At 40.4% G+C, this 23,504-nt stretch overlaps 2 protein-coding genes across 5 annotated transcripts in view; both read right to left on the reverse strand.

The window, feature by feature from the left end:
• LOC126949105 (complement receptor type 1-like) overlaps positions 1 to 6,476 on the reverse strand; it is a 98,922-nt gene extending 92,446 nt beyond the window's left edge. The window contains exon 1 of the mRNA XM_050781634.1: positions 6,265 to 6,476. Coding sequence (XP_050637591.1) covers positions 6,265 to 6,361 — 97 coding nt within the window. The 5' untranslated portion in view covers positions 6,362 to 6,476. The remainder of the gene's footprint in view (positions 1 to 6,264) is intronic.
• The window catches only part of CR1 (complement C3b/C4b receptor 1 (Knops blood group)), a 235,393-nt gene that overhangs the window by 92,404 nt on the left and 119,485 nt on the right, over positions 1 to 23,504 (reverse strand). The window contains exons 38-40 of one of the 4 annotated variants that reach the window (XM_050781557.1): positions 21,818 to 21,922; positions 19,425 to 19,507; positions 9,840 to 11,900 (exon numbers count right to left, since the gene is read on the reverse strand). In XM_050781557.1, coding sequence (XP_050637514.1) covers positions 19,465 to 19,507; positions 21,818 to 21,922 — 148 coding nt within the window. In that variant the 3' untranslated portion in view covers positions 9,840 to 11,900; positions 19,425 to 19,464. Of the gene's footprint in view, positions 1 to 9,839; positions 11,901 to 19,424; positions 19,508 to 21,817; positions 21,923 to 23,504 lie in introns of those variants that run through there. The other 3 variants (XM_050781567.1, XM_050781577.1, XM_050781586.1) reach the window with 3 other exon arrangements.

Raw genomic sequence — 23,504 nt, forward strand, 5'->3', positions numbered from 1 at the left:
AGATGATGGAGACATCAAGTAAAAGCCTAAAGGGCCAACAGAATGCAAAGACCTCTTCTATAGGGGAAGAACCAAATTAGATAGATCTATTTTGATTTCCAAGGAGCATTTTTTTTCTTACTCCCTGATCTTGGTCCTACCTCAGGTTGACAGACTGGTCAAGAAAACGCTAACCAAGTGAAATCTTACTTTCATTTCATATCATATTCTAAATTCTAAAATTCTCCATATATATACTGTCCAATATTTTATTTATATATCATGTCCTGCAATGCACTTATTGGCAATACGTTTTCAGAAGACTGAATTTTCTTCCTATGGAAATTTTCAAACTAAACATGCTTACCTCCAGAGAAACAGTATCTTGACTTATTTTTTCTAGATATTTTATATTGTAATTAATATTAAGCTACAATGCTATACTTCAACAGTAGTTGCCATTATATCATATGATAGGTGTAGTCAGAAATTTCCCCAAAGTTCCAGGTGAGTTTTAGTAAAATGAGTTATCTACACTGGGCCAGGCACAGTGGCTCACGCTTATAATCCCAGCAGTTTAGGAGGCCGAGGCAGGCGGATCACGAGGTCAGGAGATAGAGACCATCCCGGTTAACACGGTGAAACCCTGTCTCTACTAAAAATACAACAAATTAGCCAGGTGTGGTGGCACATGCCTGTAGTCCCAGCTACTCGGGAGACAGACGCAGGAGAATTGCTTGAACCCAGGTGGTGGAGGTGTTGCAGTGAGCTGAGATTGTACCGCTGCACTCCAGCCTGGGCAGCAGAACGAGGCTCTGTCTCAAAAAAAAAAAAAAAAAAAAAAAATCTACACTGGATCCACGGAACTGTTCAATTTCTGTACATTCACACCTGCTTGCAAAAAATTAACTCTAATGTACACGCATACCCACAGCCCTGCCCAGATTGATATTACCAGAAATGCATGGTATCTGACTACAATTGAAACAGCAATGAAACCTCACCATCTTGCTCCTTCTCCCACTATCCAATCTATTTAAAACCATTTTTGCTCCCATAAAACATAGACTCTGACATCTACCTATTTCAATTTTATTTCTCACTTCCTACTCATTTCTAGGTCTACAAAAATCACTTCAACTACTTTCCAAGTCATTAAAACGCCTCCTCCTTGTTAAATTCCTCCTAACAGTCTCTCCCTTGATAGTTTTAGTTACCCTCTTGATAACATGAAAGGCACTGATCACTCTGCCCTCACTCTCTTCTGCCTGAAGAGTTCTCTCTCCTTGGCTTTTAGGAGAGCAAACCACTCTGGTTTTCAGCTTGTCCTCTGGCTCATTTCAAGGTAATATCCCTGATAAGTCTGTTGGAGGACTCCCTGTGATTCTATTCTGCAGGTCCCCCCTGGGAGAATATACACGCTTCTTTGACTTCATTACCACTGATAACCAGCTGCCTCCCAGCTGGATATCTCTCTATCCCAGATCTCTAGCTGGGATGCCAAAACTACATATTCAATTGCCTCCCCACACAGCTCTACTTGGAATGTGTCTATCTCAAAAAACATAGGGAGGCCCAAGAGCCACTTTTGATTCAACACACACATACACACACACACACACACACACACACACACACACACACACACACACACACCCCAAACAAGTTATGTTTCCACAATGGAAATGCCCATTTATTCTGTGTAGTTGTATCCTTTACTTTTCATTCAAGCCACTATCATTTCTTATCCGAATTACCATGACATAACCAAATAGGTCTCCATACCTATCTTGCCACCTTTCATTCAATTCATTTTTCACATTGATACCAGAGCAATATTTATATGGCACAGTAATCAAGGCTTTTCCAAGACAGATACCTTTCAATGGCTCTCCAATGACCTCAGGATAATGTCTAAAGCTTCCTAACATAGCTTAGAGACTTTCAAATCCCATCACAATCGGAACCCAAGAACACATTCCAGGTAGGTGGCAGACCCAGGAGGCAGGCCAGTCAGCTAGGTTCCCAGGCCACACTGCTGAACCACTACCAAACTGCTTCCCACTATGGCCATTCATCTGGAGCTCCCACACACTGACACCAACAAGCTCTATCTGCAATTAGGCCCTCAAGAAATTGTCTGCTGCTGTGTCTGGGGAAATTAAAACAACCCTAGTTTGGAGTCAGGTTGTGCTAAGTCAAACAAAAGGGCTCAAGCTGCCCTAAAAGGACAGGGAATAATATCAAAGTCTGAATTGATAATGGTGATTGTTTATTCCTGACAAACTTGTTGCTTTTCAGAGTTGCTCGCCCTGTGATTTCATCCTCTCCCTTCTTTCTTGCCTCCTTTGCCCTACTCTGCCACACTGAGTAGCTTGGCAGTCCAGCAGTGTCACATCTTGGTGCCTTTGCTCACCTTGCACCTTGCTCCCTCTGCTCTGAATATGCTTCCTCCCTGGCCGGTAGCTACAACTCCTGCTCAACTCTTATCTTCCTTAATCCACCCATCATCTCCTCCAGGAAGCATTTTCCGCCTCTCCCTGGGAAGTTGTGATCAGTCACCTTCCCCTGGACTCTCCCCTGCATGGATCTCTCAGGTAATTATCATATGCTTTTGTGTTTAATAGTTAACATGGCCGACTTCATTCATCCATGTGGCCACAACACCCAGCACAATATGTCACTCATAGTAGCTATTCATGAAAAAATTGGTACTCAAAGTCCACTGCTGTCAAACACAAAACAATGTGAAGAATATACTGTAACCAACTTCATATTGAAAATAATCATTCTACAGCACAGTGGAGAAAGAAGATTAGGCCATTTCTCGTGCTGCCTATCTCCCAGTCTTCTGGTATCCTGGCAGGTGACCAGATATGGACTGCTCTTTTTGCAAGGTAATATGCTGAGTAAGGAAACTAAGAAGCAATAAGAACTTATTGATCTTGTCTTCTTTCATTGGAAATAAGGAAAACACCTGAAATAGGCAGAAGAGACCACACACAACAGGAGACTGGGGGGTTTGTCCAAAAAAGCAGTTCCTCTTCTGGAGGACTGAATGAGACTTGCCTGAAATTTGATACATGTTTCCTTCTGCTATCTCAAACCATTTGGTAACTACCTTTGAGAAGGCAGGTCTCCCATGCACAGCACTGTCTGCTTACAAAACCTTCTCCTTGTGAGACTGAGTTGTTCGAAAAATTGAATGTTTATTTTAATTCATGTATTCTCTCTGCCTAGCATCGTGAGTTCTCATTTTTACTTTCTCTAGGTTTCATACCTGTCTGGATTTAACCCTATCAACCTCAAACTTAACCTTGTTTCTCCTTCTCTTCATTTTTAGTTTTGTTATCTTCCATGTTGCACCCTATTCATTTTATAATTCTATGTTCCTCTATTTCAAATTGCTTTCATTGTCTTCTTCAACTTCTAGTTGTGTGTGTGTGTGTGTGTGTGTGTGTGTGTGTGTTTGAGATGGGGTCTCACTGTCACCCAAGCTGGAGTGCAGCGGTATGATTAGGGCTCACTGCAGCCTTGACCATGGGGGCTCCAGTGATCCTCCCCCCTCACCCCCTTCAGCCTCCCAAGTAGCTGGGACCACAGGCGTGCAACACCACACCTGGCTAATATTTTGTTTTTAATATTCTGTAGAGGTGGGCTCTCTTTATGATGCCCAGGGTGTACTTCTAGTACTAAACCTATTCTAAACATTAATCTTTTTTTTAAAAAAAAGTCCTTTCATTTTCTTCTTATCACCACTGCTCCCTAATCCCATCACCCTCCTTCAAAATGAACGTTTTAATGATCGGTGAGATGCAAGACTGAAGTACTGGAAGCCCTGCAGAGTCAACACAAACAGGGGAGACAGATCCTTCCTGGCCCTCAGCTGCCCCTGCCCTAGGTTTTTAGGTACCACAGAAAGACCATCCTGAGCAGAGCTCTTTAAAGAACCTTCCTCTTGGAGGCAGGAGGAGCTTTTTCCTAGGCTCTCAGCTCCAGCCAAATAGTATATTTAATTTTCTGGTATTTAACAGATGTCTATATGGATACTGAGTTAGTGTTCATACAGAGGCAAACAAATGGGGCTTTTGGAACCACAAATGTGAGAAGACAGAGGAAATTCCTGCATTCTAATGGGGAAAGACACAGCACAGAAAAGATCACTTTAAAAAGGTCATTACAAGAGGGATTTGAACCGGGTTGTATGTGTTCAGCCTGAGTTGGGGGGTTCCAAGAAGGTCTCTGAAGCGGTAACATTCTAGCTGAGTTGGCAGAAGAAAGAGCCCTTTTAGGCAGCAGGTCAGGGGGAGAATGTTCCAGGGCTGAGGGAACAGCAAGCACAGAGGCCCCAAAGTGGCAGAGTTTTGTTTGTTTGATGAGAAGAAAAGCCTTCCCTCCCTCCAGTCATTTGTTAATGCTGTCAGAAAATTATACTGCTTTCCTCCAGAGCACTTCCCTTGGTTCATAACATATTTGTTACTATTATGTTTCCGTTAATGTCTGCCGCTCCCAATACATTTTAGCAAATATCTATTGGTTGCCTACTGTGTTCCAGGCACTGAGCACTTAACAATGAGCAAAACAAAGTCCCTGCTTATCTTCCTGCATGTACGTGTGTGTAAACAAATAGTGAAAAAGGATCAAGAAAATAGGAATGGTTTCTTATTGCCTACCAGAGTAATAGCACCAGACATACAAGACCCATATTTGTTGAATGAATGTTCCTAAGAAAAGAAATGCAACGTACAAACTGTACGTGGAATAGAATCCTAAATATAATTTGGACATAGACACACATGAAGCACAATAAAGTCAGAAGGAAATATACCAAAATATTAAAAACAGCCTCTTATTTTGTTCATTTTGCACAATAAGCATGTATTTAAGCCTGTATTTTTGACTTTTTTTTTTTTTTTTCCAGACAGGGTCTCACTCTGTCATCCAGGCTGGAGTGCAGTGGCATGATCACAGCTCACTGCAGCCTTCACCTCCTGGGCTCAAGCAATCCTCCCACCTCAGCCTCCTGAGTAGTTGGGACCACAGGCATACATCACCATGCCCATCTAACTTTTGTATTTTTTGTAGACATGGGGTTTTGGCATGTTGTCCAGGCTGATCTTGAACTCCTGGGCTTAAGCAATCACCCAGCCTGGGCCTCCCAAAGTGCTGGGATCACAGGCGTGAGCCACTGTGCCTGGCCTAGCATGTGTTTTTAAAAGTATTGATTCCATTCAATGAAATACAAAACAGTGGGATAGGCCTTAAGCTTTAGTTTATGAGCTGTGGGGGAAAAACAGATGAGCATTATTTGCCTTCCTTTGTTAGGATATTAATTTCTCACTAGGTTTGGCTACCAGTGTTTTTTAGGTTGCTTCACACCTCTCAAATATGACTCAAAGTAATGAAAAGAAGGAAAACAATGTCAAAACGCCATTAGGTGATGGAATCAGATACTGTCTATATTGGTTAGGAACAGAAAGATGACTCATGACCCCCCCCCCAAAAAAAAAAGCAGCCACTTAAAATCCAAGACCAATATGATCTCAGGCAACACGGAGTCTGTTCACAGCAGGCACAAAAAGCATGGCGCACCCTTACCACCTCTCTAACACCAGGCACTGAGAGCCTGCTCTCTCACCCAGTATGCCCTCCCCAGACCCAGAGTCCGCGCGCTCACTCCATTCAAAGCAAACAGTAAGCTAGCTGTCTTGCCCACAGTGAACTCCGCACACAGGCCAGTTGCGCACAGCACGCTCCCAGCAACACGTGGCCAGGCTCCTCTCACCCAGCCCAGTCCAGCACATGGGGCACAGCAGACGCACTGCAACCCTTATCGCGGGTACTGTCCAAGCCCTAATGAACACCCCACTCACCAAGGCACCAAGGGAACACAGGGCAAACTCTCACCACGGGCACAGCACGGGCCCTAGCAACACTTCCACCCACCTGTGCACTCCAGAGCAAGCCCTCACCTGGGGCGCCCAGTCCGCGTTCCCCTTGCTGATTGGGCTCAATCACGAAAACACGATTCACGCCTTTTTTGGGGATGCAACCAGGTCCTGCGTAAATGCCGGCCGCGCACACCACGCCACCAAACAAGCTTCACCTTGGGCTCTGCGTGGTTCCCGCATTCGCCGCCACATATCCCCGGGATCTGAGCACTGCACCCCTCGGAGAACCCTGGCCTCTCTCTCCATCCCAAGCCCGCACGACGGCCTCCTGCCCGACTGACTGAGCAGAGCTCCAGCCTCGCCGCGGACGCGCGAACCCGCCCCCAGGTCCTACCGGAGAAGGAGGACAGCCGCAACACCAGGGCCGCCAGAAGCAACGCAGGAAAGCGCCGGGAAGGAAAAGGACGCTCGAGGCGGACGAGAGACGCCATACGCGATGCGGGAGACCCCGTAATTTATCCGGAGGTGAGCAGAGAAACCGAGAGCCAGTCGAGCAGGGAAGTCCCTTCTGAGTCCGGTTATTGGACACAACAATCCCCAAACTCACAAAGTTTCCAGGGTGCTTGACAGGTGGGCGAGGCCTGGGCGCTTGGGGTGGAATTGAATGTTGGCACCGGGGCGGCTGGGGCCAATCGGCGGGCCGCGGGGCGGGGCCTCGGCGAACAGGGGCAACTCGTTGGCCTTCGAGGAGAAAGGGCGTGTCCAGAGCCCTAGCAGGGGGACACCGTGGGCCAGCGCCCGTCAGGGTTAGTTTTACCCTGGGGCACTGCAGGCTCTCAGGACCAACTAGCCCTTACTTGGTATTTTGCATTAGTCAGGCATTATTGGGAACAATATTTGAGTTTTTCTTGCTTGAATGCCTGCTACTGTGTCGTCTCGGGGCCGTCTTGTTTTCACAGTCTCAAAGGGTTGGCTTCTGCACTCCCAGCCGCTAAGGTAATTTGCGCTTTGCTTCCCTCCCTGGAGAGGACCCGTCAGAATCTAATTTATTAAGCAACACCAGGCCGTTAGCATATTGAGACTCTATGGGGCCCCTGCCCTTGAGCAACTAAATGTTTTATTGAAGACGAAATATGCATGCATGAACAATGTAAGGACAAGGGTGTCCTAAGTGCCAAATTCCTGGAAGCAATGAATGCAGGAGGATTGGGATGGGTAGAAATTGTTAGGCGAAGTGGATAAGGGGGAGAAGTTTTCTGGTGAAATAATCTCAGGAACAATACTGGAAAATTAAGAGTGAGCAGGATTGATTTGCAGGGTTCTGAGTAAACCAGTATGACTGGTAAAAGGAAAAAAAAGGGAACATGACTGGCATTAAAAGAGCAAACAAAAAGAGTTGACATCTCTTCCCCTCAGACTGGCAAAGAATTAAAACGTCAGCCAATGTGAGTGAACGTGTTGCAGGGGGACTAGCACTCTGTTTGTAACATAACTTTTCAGAATGTTAAAAGTCTTAAAGTGGACATGACTTGTGTTAGGCTATCAGTTCCCAGAGAAATCATTAGAGCTGTGATCAAAGATTTATAATTTTTGGAAAAAAGTAAACCCTAAGTGTCTAGCAAAAGTAATAAGGAATTTCTGGTAGTTACCTTTGCGTGATGGAATTCTATGCAGCAAGTATTGCAAAAGTATACCAAATATGACAAACTATGATATAATTGTAAGTGGAAAAAGCAGAGTCCAAATTGGCATGTGCCTTTTGGCAGTCCTTTTATTAAAACAAAAGTGCTCTCTCTCTCTATATATATATGTATAAAATAGTTTGGAACACAACAAAATTAACAATGGTTGATAACATTATAGATATTTCACTTTCCTTGTGCTTTTCAGTTTTCTTTTTCTTTGTTGACCCTATGTTACATTTAGAATAAGGTAAAGAAAATGTGTTAAAAAAATCAAACCTATGTATCAGTTGCTGTTTTGTTCACGGAGTTATGGAAGTAGAACTTGTATTACACAGGGTTTGTATGAGAGGATGGTGAGAAATTGGATGCTCAGTGTATAAACCTAAAATAGGTCTTATGGAATTATAGAGTTTAAATGTATTTAATACAGTTCTATAACTGAGATGTACTGAAGACTTTCTGGGTTCACCAAACCATGGAATTTCCTCTTCCCAAAAATTTTCAAATTTTTGGCAAAGAATACAATACATTGAGTGTGGTAGTATATCAAATAAACATCTTAGTATCTTGGATTATAAAATTCAGACACTCCATGACAGTAATTAAAGGAGGTATAATTAAGGGGATAGTAAATAGGAAACTCAATGAGGGGAAATTATTATTTCTGTTAATGTATAGTGTGAAGGAGCGATATGACAGACATGTTCTGTGGTTCAATGCCAGCAATTATTTGTGAAAGTAGGTAGTCTATTCATTGTTCTCCACAACAATAGATATTAAAAATTCTCCATTTATTTTCAGGCTTGGAAGAAAGATGCCTTTTTCTCATGAGAAAAATTATTATAAAGTATAGAAAAAAAATGTGGCTATTATTTGATTTCCTAGTTTCAGGTGTCAGATTAAACTCAAAGATTGGTATTTTATTGAAACTTTCTTTCAATCAGTCAAATTTCTATCCCTGAGGTTAATCAAGCCATTCTTAACATACTCAAAGACTTTCACATTACATTTATGAAACTAATTTTTATTTGAGTTAACTGAAGCTTCATTTGAATGGTTCTGAGCCTTGTTTCCTATTTTTGGGGATGAGTTCCGTAAGTCAGGGATAGAGTTTTCTTATAATATCTCCAGTGCCAAAATCTATAATAGGCGTACAATGAATAGCTGGTAAATATTGGATGAAATAAATGGTTCTTGTGGTCAAGTGCACTTAACATGTCTCTGCCAGTTCTCCTCCAGCATGAATTTACCAAATGTCCAGAAAGTTCTGAGAGATTTTGATTTAAATAATTTTAGACCCTAGAAAACAAATCGAGATCTGTCTGTAAAAGGGATGAACTACAATTGTCTGCACCGCAAACTTTCCTTAATCAGGTGTTGCAAGCTTACTTGTGAAGTGGAGCTGTGGTCTATCCCTTAGCCTTGAGATCATTTTAGTGACTGAATTCAAAGGGAAAGTGTCGACAATGAACTTCCTGAGGCCTTAACAGGGGTAGAACTTGAAGCCACAGTTTTGAATGAAGTGGATTTAGGAGATTGTTTCCTCCAACTCCCCCTAAAGATTTTGTCAAACTGCCAAAGAGAAGAAAAGGAGAGAATGGAGGATATGTGTGTTTGTGGACCAGGTTTAGAACCATGGGATCTCCTTTAAGGGGCTTATGAAGGGCAGTGTGGGTGGAGGCTGGTGTGCGGATATCATTAAACTGTGGTCAACTCTTTTAAAATTTGATGTTAGGGCTGGGCACAGTGGCTCATGCCTGTAATCCCAGCACTTTGGGAGGCCGAGGCAGGCAGATCACGAGGTTGGGAGATCTAGACCATCCTGGCCAACATGGTGAAACCCTGTCTCTACTAAAATACAAAAAACTAGCTGGGCATGGTGGCACACACCTGTAGTCCCAGCTACTCAGGAGGGTGAGGCAGGGGAATTGCTTGAACTCGGGAGACGGAGGTTGCAGTGAGTCAAGATCGCGCCACTGCACTCCAGCCTGGTGACAGAGCAAGACTTCATCTCAAAGAAAAAAGAAAAAAGAAAAAAACAAAAAAAAAAGAACCATGATACATGTTCTTTGCCTCCTAAATTAGTATACTGTATTTACATTATGCTTTTCAGGAGCAAGTGTAGCAGCATGAATGACCCTCTATTTACACCTGACAGCCAACTGACCTTTATGTTTAGCTGTGTCTGATTTTCTTTCCTGTTACCATCAAGAGCATGTCTGTGGCATTACACATCAACACAGGGATTATGAAAACAATCAGGTACAGAACTATATTCCATAAGTAGATTTGCAAAGTAAAGTATTTTATTCCCTTCTCATTATAATGGTAGAGACAGAAAATTTCATTTAAGCATCATAAACTTTATACTACACACTTAAGTGTGCCAGAAAAGCAAGCAAAACAAAGAATATTAGGACTAGGAATAACTTCAGAGGGCAATTGGTGTCCAGTCCCTGCTTTTCAGATGAAAATGTAAGGTCTCAGGTCAGCAGAAATGCTTAATAATACAAGTTAGGCAATATAGTATTTTACTCATAGTTAGCATATACAGTATTTCTCATTATAACTGATGTAATAGAAAAAAATCTTTTGGCTTTCTTGCAATTAAAAAGTTACAGGTGAGGTTGCAGTAAGCCTAGATAGCACCACTGCATTCCAGCCTGGGTAACAAAGCAAGACCCTGTCTCCAAAACAAAACAAAAGTCACAGGTATTGCATATTTATTAATCACATTGCTCACTGACCTACTCCATTTTGGAAAAAAAGAGAACACAGGATTTTTTTTTTCTTGTGATGGGAAATTTTAATTCAAAAAAGACCAATTCCTAATCACGTTGTTTCTAGTCTTCCTTTAAAAGTTACTTCTTCAAAATCCCAAGAAATAAAAGAGATTTGCTAAAGATCCAACTAAGCAAAAGTCCTGTCAAGTATATTTACATATATTCACCACCTACTTGCCCTTCTTTCTTGGTGACCTAGCTGTATGTCCTTTGCCCATTTTTGTGGGGTGGAGAGAAGTTTGGTCTTTGAATTTTTAAGTACTCTCTAAACAATAAAGCAATTAGCCTTTGTGATGTAAGTTGCATTTTTTTTTCTTGCCCTTTATCAGTTGATTTTTTCTTAAGCTGTTTTTTTCCCCTCTCTTCCATGATTTTAAATTGAAATTCAGGTTCATGTCTATCTTACTCCTTATATTGCTATCAAAGTAAAGGTGGCAGAATTCACCTTTAAAGCAACTGTTAAACAGAATTACACAGAAATGAGCAGTAGTCATATATAAAGCTATTCTTAAATATCCAGAAATATTCTGATGTTAGCATAGCCCATAATAACATAGCCCATATGTTAGCATAGCCCATAATAACATAACACATTTTTATTCTCTAAAGATGTGGACAGGTTGAAGAGCACAAGCTCATTTATTTTAAAAATATCAGAACATATTATTTTGATATATTTTTAAAAATTTATGTTTTAAAAAGTTAATTTAGTATATTCTGAATCCATACAAAACTAAGCTAGTTACTTTTGTAATAACAATTATTCTTTCATTTCAATTTTTATTATGTTTTTTATAAAGAACATAGCAAAAAGTGCTTTTGAAATAAAGCTTAGAAAATATCCAAAGCTTATTTTCCAAATATTTCTCTTGAGTAGTCTTAACCACCCTTCCCATAATCATTTCATGCCTCTCTAGTAAATTAATTTTTCTCCCTAGAGAAAGTAAAAACTGATATAGCATATATTTCACTCCAAACTGTTTAAAAGACTAGGGTTCTGCTCTATAAAATAAAAGGAAACTAAGGGGAGAAAAGTACATGTGTAAAAAAACACATATGTGAAAGAAGAAAGGCAGAAAATGAATCAAATATTAGGAGTGGTTATCACTAGGTAGCATAATCATATGTGACTTATTTTTCATAACTTTCTGCATTTTCCAAGCTCTCCTTAATGAGCACATTCCATATTACAAATATTTTAAAAAAGAAAAATGACCAACTTATAAACCAGCAATTCCAGGCAACACCTTATTCCTTTAAGTAATTCAAACCATTTTCTATCTCCTAAAAGCAGTCTTTTCCCCTGACTAGGTACTGTGTGCGTTTAGCACGAGGCAGAAGGGTGGGGGTTTCACAGTGATGCACACAAAGAGGGAGGAGCTTTGCTAGGTACTGGGGAAGCGGCAGCATCTTCAAGTGCACGTGTCTGCATCTCTGTGAAGTCACTTCAAAGACTTTATGAAGCTCAGATCTGATTCTGTTGAAATCAATTGGCTCCTTTCCAACCAAAATTGTACCTCGAGATGTTCTTCAGCTGTATAGTACTTTGTCAAGGAAGGACACTGAAATAACAGGATGTTTTCATTTAGTTAACAGCATGGTCAACAATTGAACTACCCAGAATTTACAGGCTGATAATCGTGATGCTAGAATTTCCATATAAATTACAAGGTCATTAGAAGTGTTTATTGCCCTCTGTGATGGCTGCTGTGTAGGACACAGAAAGTATGGCACAAATGGAGACATTAGTAAATAAGAGAGAGATTAATGATTAACTTGACCTTTTCCTTTTTTGTGTCCAAAGAAAAAGTGTTCTCAGAGTTGAGCTACTAAATAAAGAGCCTCATTCCATTCTAGAAAACGTACAGGTCACCCATAACAGAATAAATGATTTTTTTGAGTCTGTTGTTCTAAACCATGTTGGTAGCAGGGGGCAGAAATAGGAACTGGTCATCTTGGAGGGGTCAGCATCAGAAAGCATGTCCTTCTCTTCTAATTACAGTTAAGAATGAGCTGCAGTAGTAGATTTAGTACAAGGTATCCACATGCTTCCCCAGCTGTGCTGGAGCTTCTCCTTTTAAGGCCAGGAATGGTGTCCTTCCACCAACTGACAGACCTCCTGATGAGTCCCTCCAGTTTATCTGCTCCCCAGTTATTACTGCCACCAGATTCCTCATCTTTGTTCTCCTTCCATCTCACAAGACTTCCCAGCATCACCTGTTACCTGTATTCCTCCAAACACTTTCATGTCCAACACACAGCTATGTCTTTGGAGCCTGCCTCTTTACTCCGCCCCAGAACCTGGGTGCACAAGGTCTTAACGCTTGCACAGATTCTAACTCACTTCTTGACTAGCATATTTTGCTACAGATGATTCACTTTGTTCTTGTGGAACACTGTGGTCAAAATTCCAACCTTAAAAGGGAAAGTTGAAACAAAATTTTTAAGTACTTTATACCTACCAAAAAGTGATCAATAGTCAGTATACACAATTTGAGGTGTACTTTGATGTAAGAGTATTTCCAAAAACTTGAGGATAAATGAAATTTTCATAATTTCATTTCTCAATTGATTAATAAGCTCAGTTGATTACTGAACATTTCTCCTTTGATTATCTATACTCAGAGATTGGGGAGATCTTTAAAAAATTGTCTCTATTCATCAGAAGTTAATTTAGCATGGAAAAGAAAACACATAAGCACAATGTATGGCACATTGTAAGTGGCTAAGAAGGTTTGAATAGTAGATGAAGCAAGTACATGAATGCAATAGAGTTATCAGGCAAAAAGACAACACATGAAATGTCAATAACTATAGGTTATGTACTGTTATAATGATGGGAGAAATGTTTGTCAGTTTGTAAAAAAAGCAGAATTCAATATTGCGCAATCAATATAATCTCAAGGTGTATATGCAAATGTAAAATAATATGCAAAGATGCTTAAGAATACTACTAGGTAGAGATTATTGCAGGTAATTTTTACATTTTTAATATTTTCTCCTATTTCTTGTTTTTAATAACGAAGAGATATTACTGTTAAAATAGTTTATTTATTTATTTTTTAATACTTTAAGTTCTAGGGTACACGTGCACAATGTGCAGGTTTGTTACATATGTATACATGTGCCATGTTGGTGTGCTGGAACCATTAACTCTTCATTTACATTAGGTATATCTCCTAATGCTATCCCTCACTGCTGCCCCGACCCCACAACAGACGCCGGTGTGTGATGTTCCACTTCCTGTGTCCAAGTGTTTTCATTGCTCAATCCCCACCTATGAGTGAGAACATGCGGTGTTCGGTTTTTTTGTCCTTGTGATAGTTTGCTGAGAATGATAGTTTCCAGCTTCATCCATGTCCCTACAAAGGACATGAACTCATCGTTTTTTACGGCTACATAGTATTCCATGGTGTACATGTGCCACATTTTCTTAATCCAGTCTATCATTGATGGACATTTGGGTTGGTTCCAAGTCTTTGCTATTGTGAATAGTGTCACAATAAACATTCGTGTGCATGTGTCTTTATAGCAGCCTGATTTATAATCCTTTGGGTATATACCCAGTAATGGGATGGCTGGGTCAAATGGTATTTCTAGTTCTAGATCCTTGAGGAATCGCCACACTATCTTCCACAATGGTTGAACTAATTTACAGTCCTACCAACAGTGTAAAAGTGTTCCTATTTCTCCACATCCTCTCCAGCAACTGTTGTTTCCTGACTTTTTAATGATAGCGATTCTAACTGGTGTGAGATGGTTTCTCATTGTGACTTTGATTTGCATTTCTCTGATGACCAGTGATGATGAGCACTTTTTCATGTGTCTGTTGGCTGCATAAATGTCTTCTTTTGAGAAATATCTGTTCTTATCCTTTCCTCACTTTTTGATGGGTTGTTTTTTTCCTTATAAATTTGTTTGAGTTATTTGTAGATTCTGGATATTGGCCCTTTATCAGTTGAGTAGATTGCAAAATTTTTCTCCCATTCTGTAGGTTGCCTGTACACTCTGATTGTAGCTTCTTTCACTGTGCAGAAACTCTTTAGTTTAATTAGATCCTATTTGTCAATTTTGGCTTTTGTTGCCATTGCTTTTGGTGTTTTAGACATGAAGTTCTTGCCCATGCCTATGTCCTGAATGGTATTGCCTAAGTTTTCTTCTAGGGTTTTTATGGTTTTAGGTCTAACATTTAAGTCTTTAATCCATCTTGAATTAATTTTTGTATAAGGTGTAAGGAAGGGATCCAGTTTCAGCTTTCTACATATGGCCAGCCAGTTTTCACAGCACAATTTATTAAATGGGGAATCCTTTCCCCATTGCTTGTTTTTGTCAGGTTTGTCAAAGATCAGATGGTTGTAGATGTGTGGTACTATTTCTGAGGGCTCTGTTCTGTTCCATTGGTCTACATCTCTGTTTTGGTACCAGTACCATGCTGTTTTGGTTACTGTAGCCTTTTAATATTGTTTGAAGTCAGGTAGTGTGATGCCTCCACTTTTTGTTCTTTTGGCTTAGGATTTACTTGGCAGTGCAGGCTCTTTTTTGCTTCTGTATGAACTTTCAAGTAGTTTTTTCCAGTTCTGTGAAGAAAGTCATTGGTAGCTTGATGGGGATGGCAATGAATCTATAAATTACCTTGGGCAGTACGGTCATTTTCACGATATTGATTCTTCCTATCCATGAGCATGGAATTTTCTTCCATTTGTTTGTGTCCTCTTTTATTTCACTGAGCAGTGGTTTGTAGTTCTCCTTGAAGAGGTCCTTCACATCCCTTGTAAGTTGAATTTCTAGGTATTTTATTCTCTTTGAAGCAATTGTGAATGGGAGTTCACTCATGATTTGGATCTCTGTTTGTCTGTTATTGTATAAGAATGCTTGTGATTTTTGCACTTTGATTTTGTATCCTGAGACTTTGCTGAAGTTGCTTATCAGCTTAAGGAGATTTTGGGCTGAGACAATGGGGTTTTCTAAATATACAATCATGTCATCTGCAAACAGGGACAATTTGACTTCCTCTTTTCCTAATTGAATACCCTTTGTTTCTTTCTCCTGCCTGATTGCCCTGGACAGAACTTCCAACACTATGTTGAATAGGAGTGATGAGAGAGGGCATCCCTGTCTTGTGCCAGTTTTCAAAGGGAATGCTTCCAGTTTTTGCCCATTCAGTATGATACTGGCTGTGGGTTTGTCATAAATAGCTCTTATTATTTTAAGATTCGTCCCATCAACACCTAATTTATTTAGAGTTTTTAGCATGAAGGGCTGTTGAATTTTGTCAAAGGCCTTTTCTGCATCTATTGAAATAATCATGTGGTTTTTGTCTTTGGTTCTGTTTATATGCTGGATTACGTTTATTGATTTGCGTATGTTGAACCAGCCTTGCATCCCAGGGATGAAGCCCACTTGATCATGGTGGATGAGCTTTTTGATGTGCTGCTGGATTTGGTTTGCAAGTATTTTATTAAGGATTTTTGCATTGATGATCATCAGGGACATTGGTCTAAAATTCTCTTTTCTTGTTGTGTCTCTGCCAGGCTTTGGTATCAGCATGATGCCGGCCTCAAAATGAGTTAGGGAGTATTCCCTCTTTTTCTCTAGATTGGAACAATTTCAGAAGGAATAGTACCAGCTCCTCTTTGTACCTCTGGTAGCATTCGACTGTGAATCCGTCTGGTCCTGGACTTTTTTTGGTTGGTAGGCTATTAATTATTGCCTCAATTTCAGAGCCTATTATTGGTCTATTCAGGGATTCAACTTCTTCTGGTTTAGTCTTGGGAGGGTGTATGTGTCCAGAAATTTATCCATGTCTTCTAGATTTTCTAGTTTATTTGCCTAGAAGTGTTTATAGTATTCTCTGATGGTAGTTTGTATTGGGTCAGTGGTGATATCCCCTTTATCATTTTTTATTCCGTCTGTTTGATTCTTCTCTCTTTTCTTCTTTATTAGTCTTGCTAGCGGTCTATCAATTTTGTTGATCTTTTCAAAAAACCAGCTCCTGGATTTATTGATTTTTTGAAGGGTTTTTGTGTCTTTATCTCCTTCAGTTCTGCTCTGATTTTAGTTATTTCTTGCCATCTGCTAGCTTTTAAATGTATTTGCTCTTGCTTCTCTTGTTCTTTTAATTGTGATATTACGGTGTTGATTTTAGACCTTTCCTGCTTTCCCTTGTGGGCATTTAGTGCTATAAATTTCCCTCTACATACTGCTTTAAATGTGTCCCAGAGATTCTGGCATGTTGTGTCTTTGTTCTCATTGGTTTCAAAGAATATCTTTATTTCTGCCTTCATTTTGTTGTGTACCCAGTAGTCATTCAGGAGCAGGTTATTCAGTTTCCATGTAGTTGAGCAGTTTTGAGTGAGTTTCTTAATCCTGAGTTCTAGTTTGATTGCACTGCGGTCTGAGAGACAGTTTGTTATAATTTCTGTTTTTTACATTTGCTGAGGAGTGCTTTACTTCCAACTATGTGGTCAACTTTGGAATTAGTGTGATGTGGTGCTGAGAATAATGTATAATCTGTTGATTTGGGGTGGAGAATTCTGTAGAAGTCTATTAGATCCACTTGGTGCAGAACTGAGTTCAATTCCTGGATATCCTTGTTAACTATCTGTCTTGTTGATCTGTCTAATGCTGACAGTGGGGTGTTAAAGTCTGCCATTATTATTGTTTGGGGGTCTAAGTCTCTTTGTAGGTCTCTAAGGACTTGCTTTATGAATCTGGGTGCTCCTGTATTGGGTGCATATATATTTAGGATAGTTAGCTCTTCCTGTTGAATTGATCCCCTTACCATTATGTAATAGCCTTCTTTGTCTCTTTTGATCTTTGATGGTTTAAAGTCTGTTTTATCAGATACTAGAATTGCAACCCCTGCCTTTTTTTGTTTTCCATTTGCCTGGTAGATCTTCCTCCATCCCTTTATTTTGAGCCTATGTGTGTCTCTGCACATGAGATGGGTCTCCTGAATACAGCACACCGATGGGTCTTGACTCTTTATCCAATTTGCCAGTCTGTGTCTTTTAATTGGGGCATTTAGCACATTTACATTTATGGTTAATACTGTTATCTGTGAATTTGATCCTGTCATTATGATATCAGCTGGTTATTTTGCTCGTTAGTTGATGCAGTTTCTTCCTAGCATCAAAGGTCTTTACAATTTGGCATGTTTTTGCAGTGCCTGGTACCGGTTGTTCCTTTCTATGTTTAGTGCTGCCTTCAGGAGCTCTTGTAGGGCAGGCCTGGTGGTGACAAAATCTCTCAGCATTTGCTTGTCTGTAAAGGATTTTATTTCTCCTTCACTTGTGAAGCTTAGTTTGGCTGGATATGAAATTCTGGGTCGAAAATTCTTTTCTTTAAGAATGTTGAATATTGGCCCTCACTCTCTTCTGGCTTGTAGAGTTTCTGCCGAGAGATCTGCTGTTAGCCTGATGGGCTTCCTTTTGTGGGTAACCTGACCTTTCTCTCTGACTGCCCTTAACATTTTTTCCTTCATTTCAACTTCGGTGAATCTAACAATTATGTGTCTTGGAGTTTCTCTTCTAGAGGAGTATCTTTGTGGCATTCTCTGTATTTCCTGAATTTCAATGTTGGCCTACCTTGCTAGGTTGGGGAAGTTCTCCTGGGTAATACCCTGCAGAGTGTTTTCCAACTTGGTTCCATTCTGCCAGTCACTTTCAGGTACACCAATCAGATGAGATTTGTTCTTTTCACATAGTCCCATATTTCTTGGAGGCTTTGTTCATTTCTCGTTACTCTTTTTTCTCTAAACTTCTCTTCTCACTTCATTTCATTCATTTGATTGTCACTCACTGATACCCTTTCTTCCAGTTGATCAAATCAGCTACTGAAGCTTGTGCATTCGTCACGTAGTTCTCATGCCATGGTTTTCAGCTCCATCAGGTCATTTAAGGACTTCTCTATACTGGTTATTCTAGTTAGCCATTTGTCTAATCTTTTTTCAAGGTTTTTAGTTTCTTTGTGATGGGTTCGAACTTCCTCCTTTAGCTCTGAGAAGTTTGATTGTCTCAAGCCTTCTTCTCTCAACTTGTCAAAGTCATTCTCCATCCACCTTTGTTCCATTGCTGGTGAGGAGTTGTGTTCCTTTGGAGGGGGAGAGGTGCTCTGATTTTTAGAATTTTCAGCTTTTCTGCTCTGTTTTTTCCCCATCTTTCTGGTTTTATGTACCTTTGGTCTTCGATGATGGTGACGTACAGATGGAGTTTTGGTGTGGTTGTCCTTTCTGTTTATTAGTTTTCCTTCTAACAGTCAGGACCCTCAGCTGCAAGTCTGTTGGAGTTTGCTGGAGGTCCACTCCAGACCCTGTTTGCCTGGGTATCAGCAGCGGAGGCTGCAGAACAGCAAATATTGCTGAACAGCAAATGCTGCTGCCCTATCATTCCTCTGGAAGCTTCATCTCAGAGGGGTACCCACCTGTGGGAGGTGTCAGTCTGCCCCTACTTAGGGTTGCCTCCCAGTTAGGCTACTCGAGGGTCAGGGACCCACTTGAGGAGGCAGTCTGTCCGTTCTCAGATCTCAAACTCCATGCTGGGAGAGCCACTACTCTCTTCAAAGCTGTCAGACAGGGTCATTTAAATCTGCAGAGGTTTCTCCTGCCTTTTGTTTGGTTATGCCCTGTCCCCAGAGGTGGAGTCTACACAGGCAGGTGGGCCTCCTTTAGCTGCAGTGGGCTCCACCCAGTTCGAGTTTCCAGGCACTTTGTTTACCTACTCAAGCCTCAGCAATGGTCGGTGCCCCTCCCCCAGCCTTGCTGCCACCTTGCAGTTTGATCTCAGACTGCCGTTCTAACAATGAGCAAGACTCCGTGGGCGTAGGACCCTCCGAGCCAGGCACGGGATATAATCTCCCGGTGTGCCGTTTGCTAAGATCATTGGAAAAGCACAGTATTCGGGTGGGAGTGACCCAATTTTCCGGGTGCAATCTGTCACAGCTTCCCTTGGCTAGGAAAGGGAATTCCCTGACCCCTTGTGCTTCCCGGGGGAGACGATGCCTCGCACTGCTTCGGCTCATGCTTGATGGGCTGCACCCACTGTCCTGCACCCACTGTCCAACAAGGCCCCGTGAGATGAACCCAGTACCTCAGTTGGAAATGCAGAAATCACCCGTCTTCTGCGTCACTCACACTGGGAGCTGTAGACGGGAGCTGTTTCTATTCAGCCATCTTGGAACCGAAAAACAAAATAAGGTGATTTATTTTTTAAACGGTGTAGTCAGGAAACGTGAGTTTCAAAGAGAGACACCATTTTGGACTAGAGTTATTTGGGAGAGCATCTTGGTTGATTGAATTCTGAGCTGGCTTCAGGGAATTTAGATAGAAAGAAAGGTGGAAAAGTGTTTTAGGCAGGTAATCTGACAGGAATGAGGCTAAATCAAACAATTTATCATTGTGGAATATTTTAAAAATGGACTCTTGTAAAAATGGTTGTTGTTCTCACAGTCTGCTGTTATTTTGTCTGTTTGTAAATGGGTGGCCACGCAGCTGGCTCTGAATCAGTTCTGCCTGACTTTTCCCCCACAGCACTCTGAGAGTAAAGGAAAATGAATGCCTCACCCAAGAACTTTGGAGATATAGGTTAAAGCATCCCTGAAAACACAATATTTTCTATCTTATTTTATCTTAAACTTCCTGCATTATTTATTTGTCTTTTGCTCCCTTATAAATGTGTTTGTGTTAATGTTGAAATAATACAATTTTTATTTGAACAATTGGAGTAACACTAGAAAAATATATTCTCTAGGAAACCATGCCATTTTCATCTTATGATTTTTATATCCCATTGGTACATTAGCATTAACCATGTATCCCCCAGTGTATACAAATGCCCATCTGAGAAGAATCAGGACAGACGTTAAAGCTTCAAAAAGTAAAATACCAATCCTGAATTTCAAAAAAGCATTGCATATTTTATTTGTTTTCATAAACAGTAATGACAGGTAAGCTAGAAGCAAAGCGACTAGGAAGACAGATAATAAATAGGGCATTGCAAATTCATTTCTATTATAGGAGAAAATAGGACATAATCTGTAATTTTTTGTTTAGAAAAGTTTGAATTGCTTCTACTTACATTGGTTAACTATAAAATACCTTTTTCCACTTCCTTTCCTTTTCTTGTGGCCCCTTCCACTGTCCTCTGTTGAATTTAGGATTTCTGATGTGTGTAGGTATAACATGCCAGGTTTAGATTAATGCGCATGTATATGAGAAAGAGGTGGGACATAAAGAAAGGAAATTTAGTAATGACTGTGGTGCTTTTGCTTCTGCTTTCTACAGGACTGGCCTAATTCTGTTCTAGGGCATATGATGATCTTGTTCCTGAAAATGCCCCGAACACCTATGGGTAGGACATTTTAGGATTCTTGGGCATAGCCATTTATTTGGCTCTGAATGTTAAAGAAAAATGGAGTTTTGTATTTGCAAGAAGCCCGAGAGTCTAAATGCCTGTATTTACTGCATACCTCGAGAATGCAGTAAAGATTTGAACAAAAGAGGGGAGCATCCACTGAGAGGGAGAGGCCTGGGAAGAGGATGGAAAGCCCAGGTTAAAAGGGGAACTAGCCAGTGAGAAATTTCTCATAGTATGATATAGTTCAGCGGTTAGCAAAGTCTTCCACTAAAGGGCCAGATAGTAAATACTTTTGGCTTTTGGGGTCTCTGTGGCAACTACTCAGCTCTGCTGTTGTAGTATAAAAGGGAGCCAGAGACAGTAGACAAACGAATGCATGTGGCTGTGCCCCAGTAAAACTTTATTTACAAAAATAAGTGGCCAGCTGGATTTGGCTCACAGGTGGTAGTTTTCAGGTCCCTGGTGTGCTAGTTATTTTTTAGTTCAGTGATTTCTAATATTGATGTATACCACTTTCGATTATGGTATAATTTCTCTTTTCACCCCAAATCTTCAGCAATATGTACTACACAACAGCTTGCAGTAAGCCTGCTTTGAATAGGTAGAATGAAAGGTTAGGCATTTAATAAGCCCAAGGGAGTGAGGACCAAAAGAAGGGGCAGTCAAAGAGGCCAAATGAAGTAGAGAATTCAGTGGAAGTCAGAAATCAAGGGGGTTGGAGGCTGGGGAGGTAAAGTGAAAGTCTCCAGAGGACATTAAAGTGACTCTGTGCATTTAAGGGAAGCTGGAAGACTTGGAGGTACAAACAAGCAGCAAATGCTTGGGTTCCACAAGAAAAAGAAAAGCATACTACTTCTCAAAGTTTCATAGCATAAATCCAGGAAATTACAGGAATGCTTTGAAAGAGTAGTGACTGTCACTGCACTGACTTAGAGTGATCACCCCAAATCAGTGGAAATGGCAATAATCATCCTATAAAAAAATAAAGAAGTTTCCAGCTCCTGAAGTACTTTCTAACTTCTTTGGTATCAATAACCTTCCTAGTACAATATCATGTTCAAGTCTTGTTTCCATTTTTGATATTTGAGTTGTTGAAAACATTTTGAATTCAGTATGTATATAGGTACCTGCTATTTTCTTCATTTGTTTGCAGAGTTTGGGGATGGACGCTGCTGCCTCCTGGAGAATGTATATGGATAGCCACTTCTTTAGGTTTTTCATGTGCATTATTGCTAATTGGCAGAGTAAAAAAAATAGAAAAACTGTCTTAATCGTTTAAGTATCTGTTTTGAAAGAAATTAGTAATTTGCATTTGGAAATTTAAGGTATCATTTGCCTTAAGTTCCTGATGTCTTCGCAAGATGTCTGAAAGGAAAATCATAACCAAATCTCATCTTTTAATACTAAACAAAAACTTAGATTAGAAAATAATACTAAAATCATCCTATATTTTATGTCAGAATACTCTAAATTGTTTATAGGCAGATGTCCATGCCTTAACGCATTTCACTATTTCTGACATAATTTTGATTAGTAAATAGGGTTTTACATCAAGATTTTGACACTTAAGCTGCACAACATGAATGACTTTGCACTGCAATGTTACCCGAGGCTTCCTTTTTCTCCTATAGTGAAGATATATGTTCTGTTTTCTGTACAAGCAATACCCACAGTTAGGGGAGCAACAGTAGCTGTCATGAAGGTATTTAAGAACTGACAGTAAAAAGTAATATTTACTCACTTTTGAATATCAGTAATAACGATCATGTGTAAATAATAGCTAACATTTTCTGACATGCATCATAAGTGAGGCACTATGTTAAATAAGGTAGGAACTATTATTATCTCCATTTCACAGGCAAGGACAATGAAATTTACTGAGGATAAGTATCTTGCTCAGGGTCTCATAGAGCGTAAGTGACTGAACACAGGCCTTAGCAGTTGCAAATCCCTCGTCCTCACTTGGTATGGTACCCTGCCTCTTTGGGGGTTAATAAACACTTCATCTTTTATCAGTGAAATGATGAAACAGTACCAGTACCTGGAAATGTTATGTATGCATTAGTATTAGGGATTTAAGAATGGAAGCTTGAAGAGTTAACTCACTTCAACACATACTACTATTTCCTCATCACTCAGTTACTCTTTACCCTCTTATGGAAATTAGAATGACAGCGTCATTTGAGAAAAAGAGGCAGACTGCTTCAGGGGACAGAGTTTTCATAGGATAGGGAAGGCACACTTGAGATCTACGGGTGAGGAAGAGTGGAGGGGTATGTAGCCAGGTGGTGTGACCTTCCAACGAGTGGTGATTAAGTGGCAAGATGAGTAATGTTCTGAAAGTGGTCTTGGGTGATGAGTGGCACGTGGGGTTTTGGAGAATATGATCTTGGTGAGTATATGTTGAATGAAGAGTTATCTGATTAGTTACTGGTGGTTAATGTGAATAGAGGAAAATTCAGGGAGCCTTAACAGAGGATGGCCTTAAGTAGTTTATCACTCTAAGCATCATAACAATGGGAACTTTGAAATTTTGACTGCGGACAAGGCTGTTTTGTGTAGAAATGGGAGTGGGTACGAGGCAGTAACAAGAGGCAATAATGGGCTCTGAATGAAGAAGTCTACCCAGTATGATTCCTCAGTGATCAATGCATGACCTATCTTATTTGACATTATCACAAATTATTGTTGTAAATACACAATGAAATATCAATATGTGCAGGCAGCATATTTTTAACTAGTGAAATATCAAGGCAGTAAGATTAAATCACGGGAAGAACTTGCCAAGTCTATGTGAAAGGCCAGGAAATCTCA

The sequence above is a fragment of the Macaca thibetana genome, chromosome 1 (assembly GCF_024542745.1).
Source record: "Macaca thibetana thibetana isolate TM-01 chromosome 1, ASM2454274v1, whole genome shotgun sequence".
NCBI classification, from domain to species: Eukaryota; Metazoa; Chordata; class Mammalia; order Primates; family Cercopithecidae; genus Macaca; species Macaca thibetana.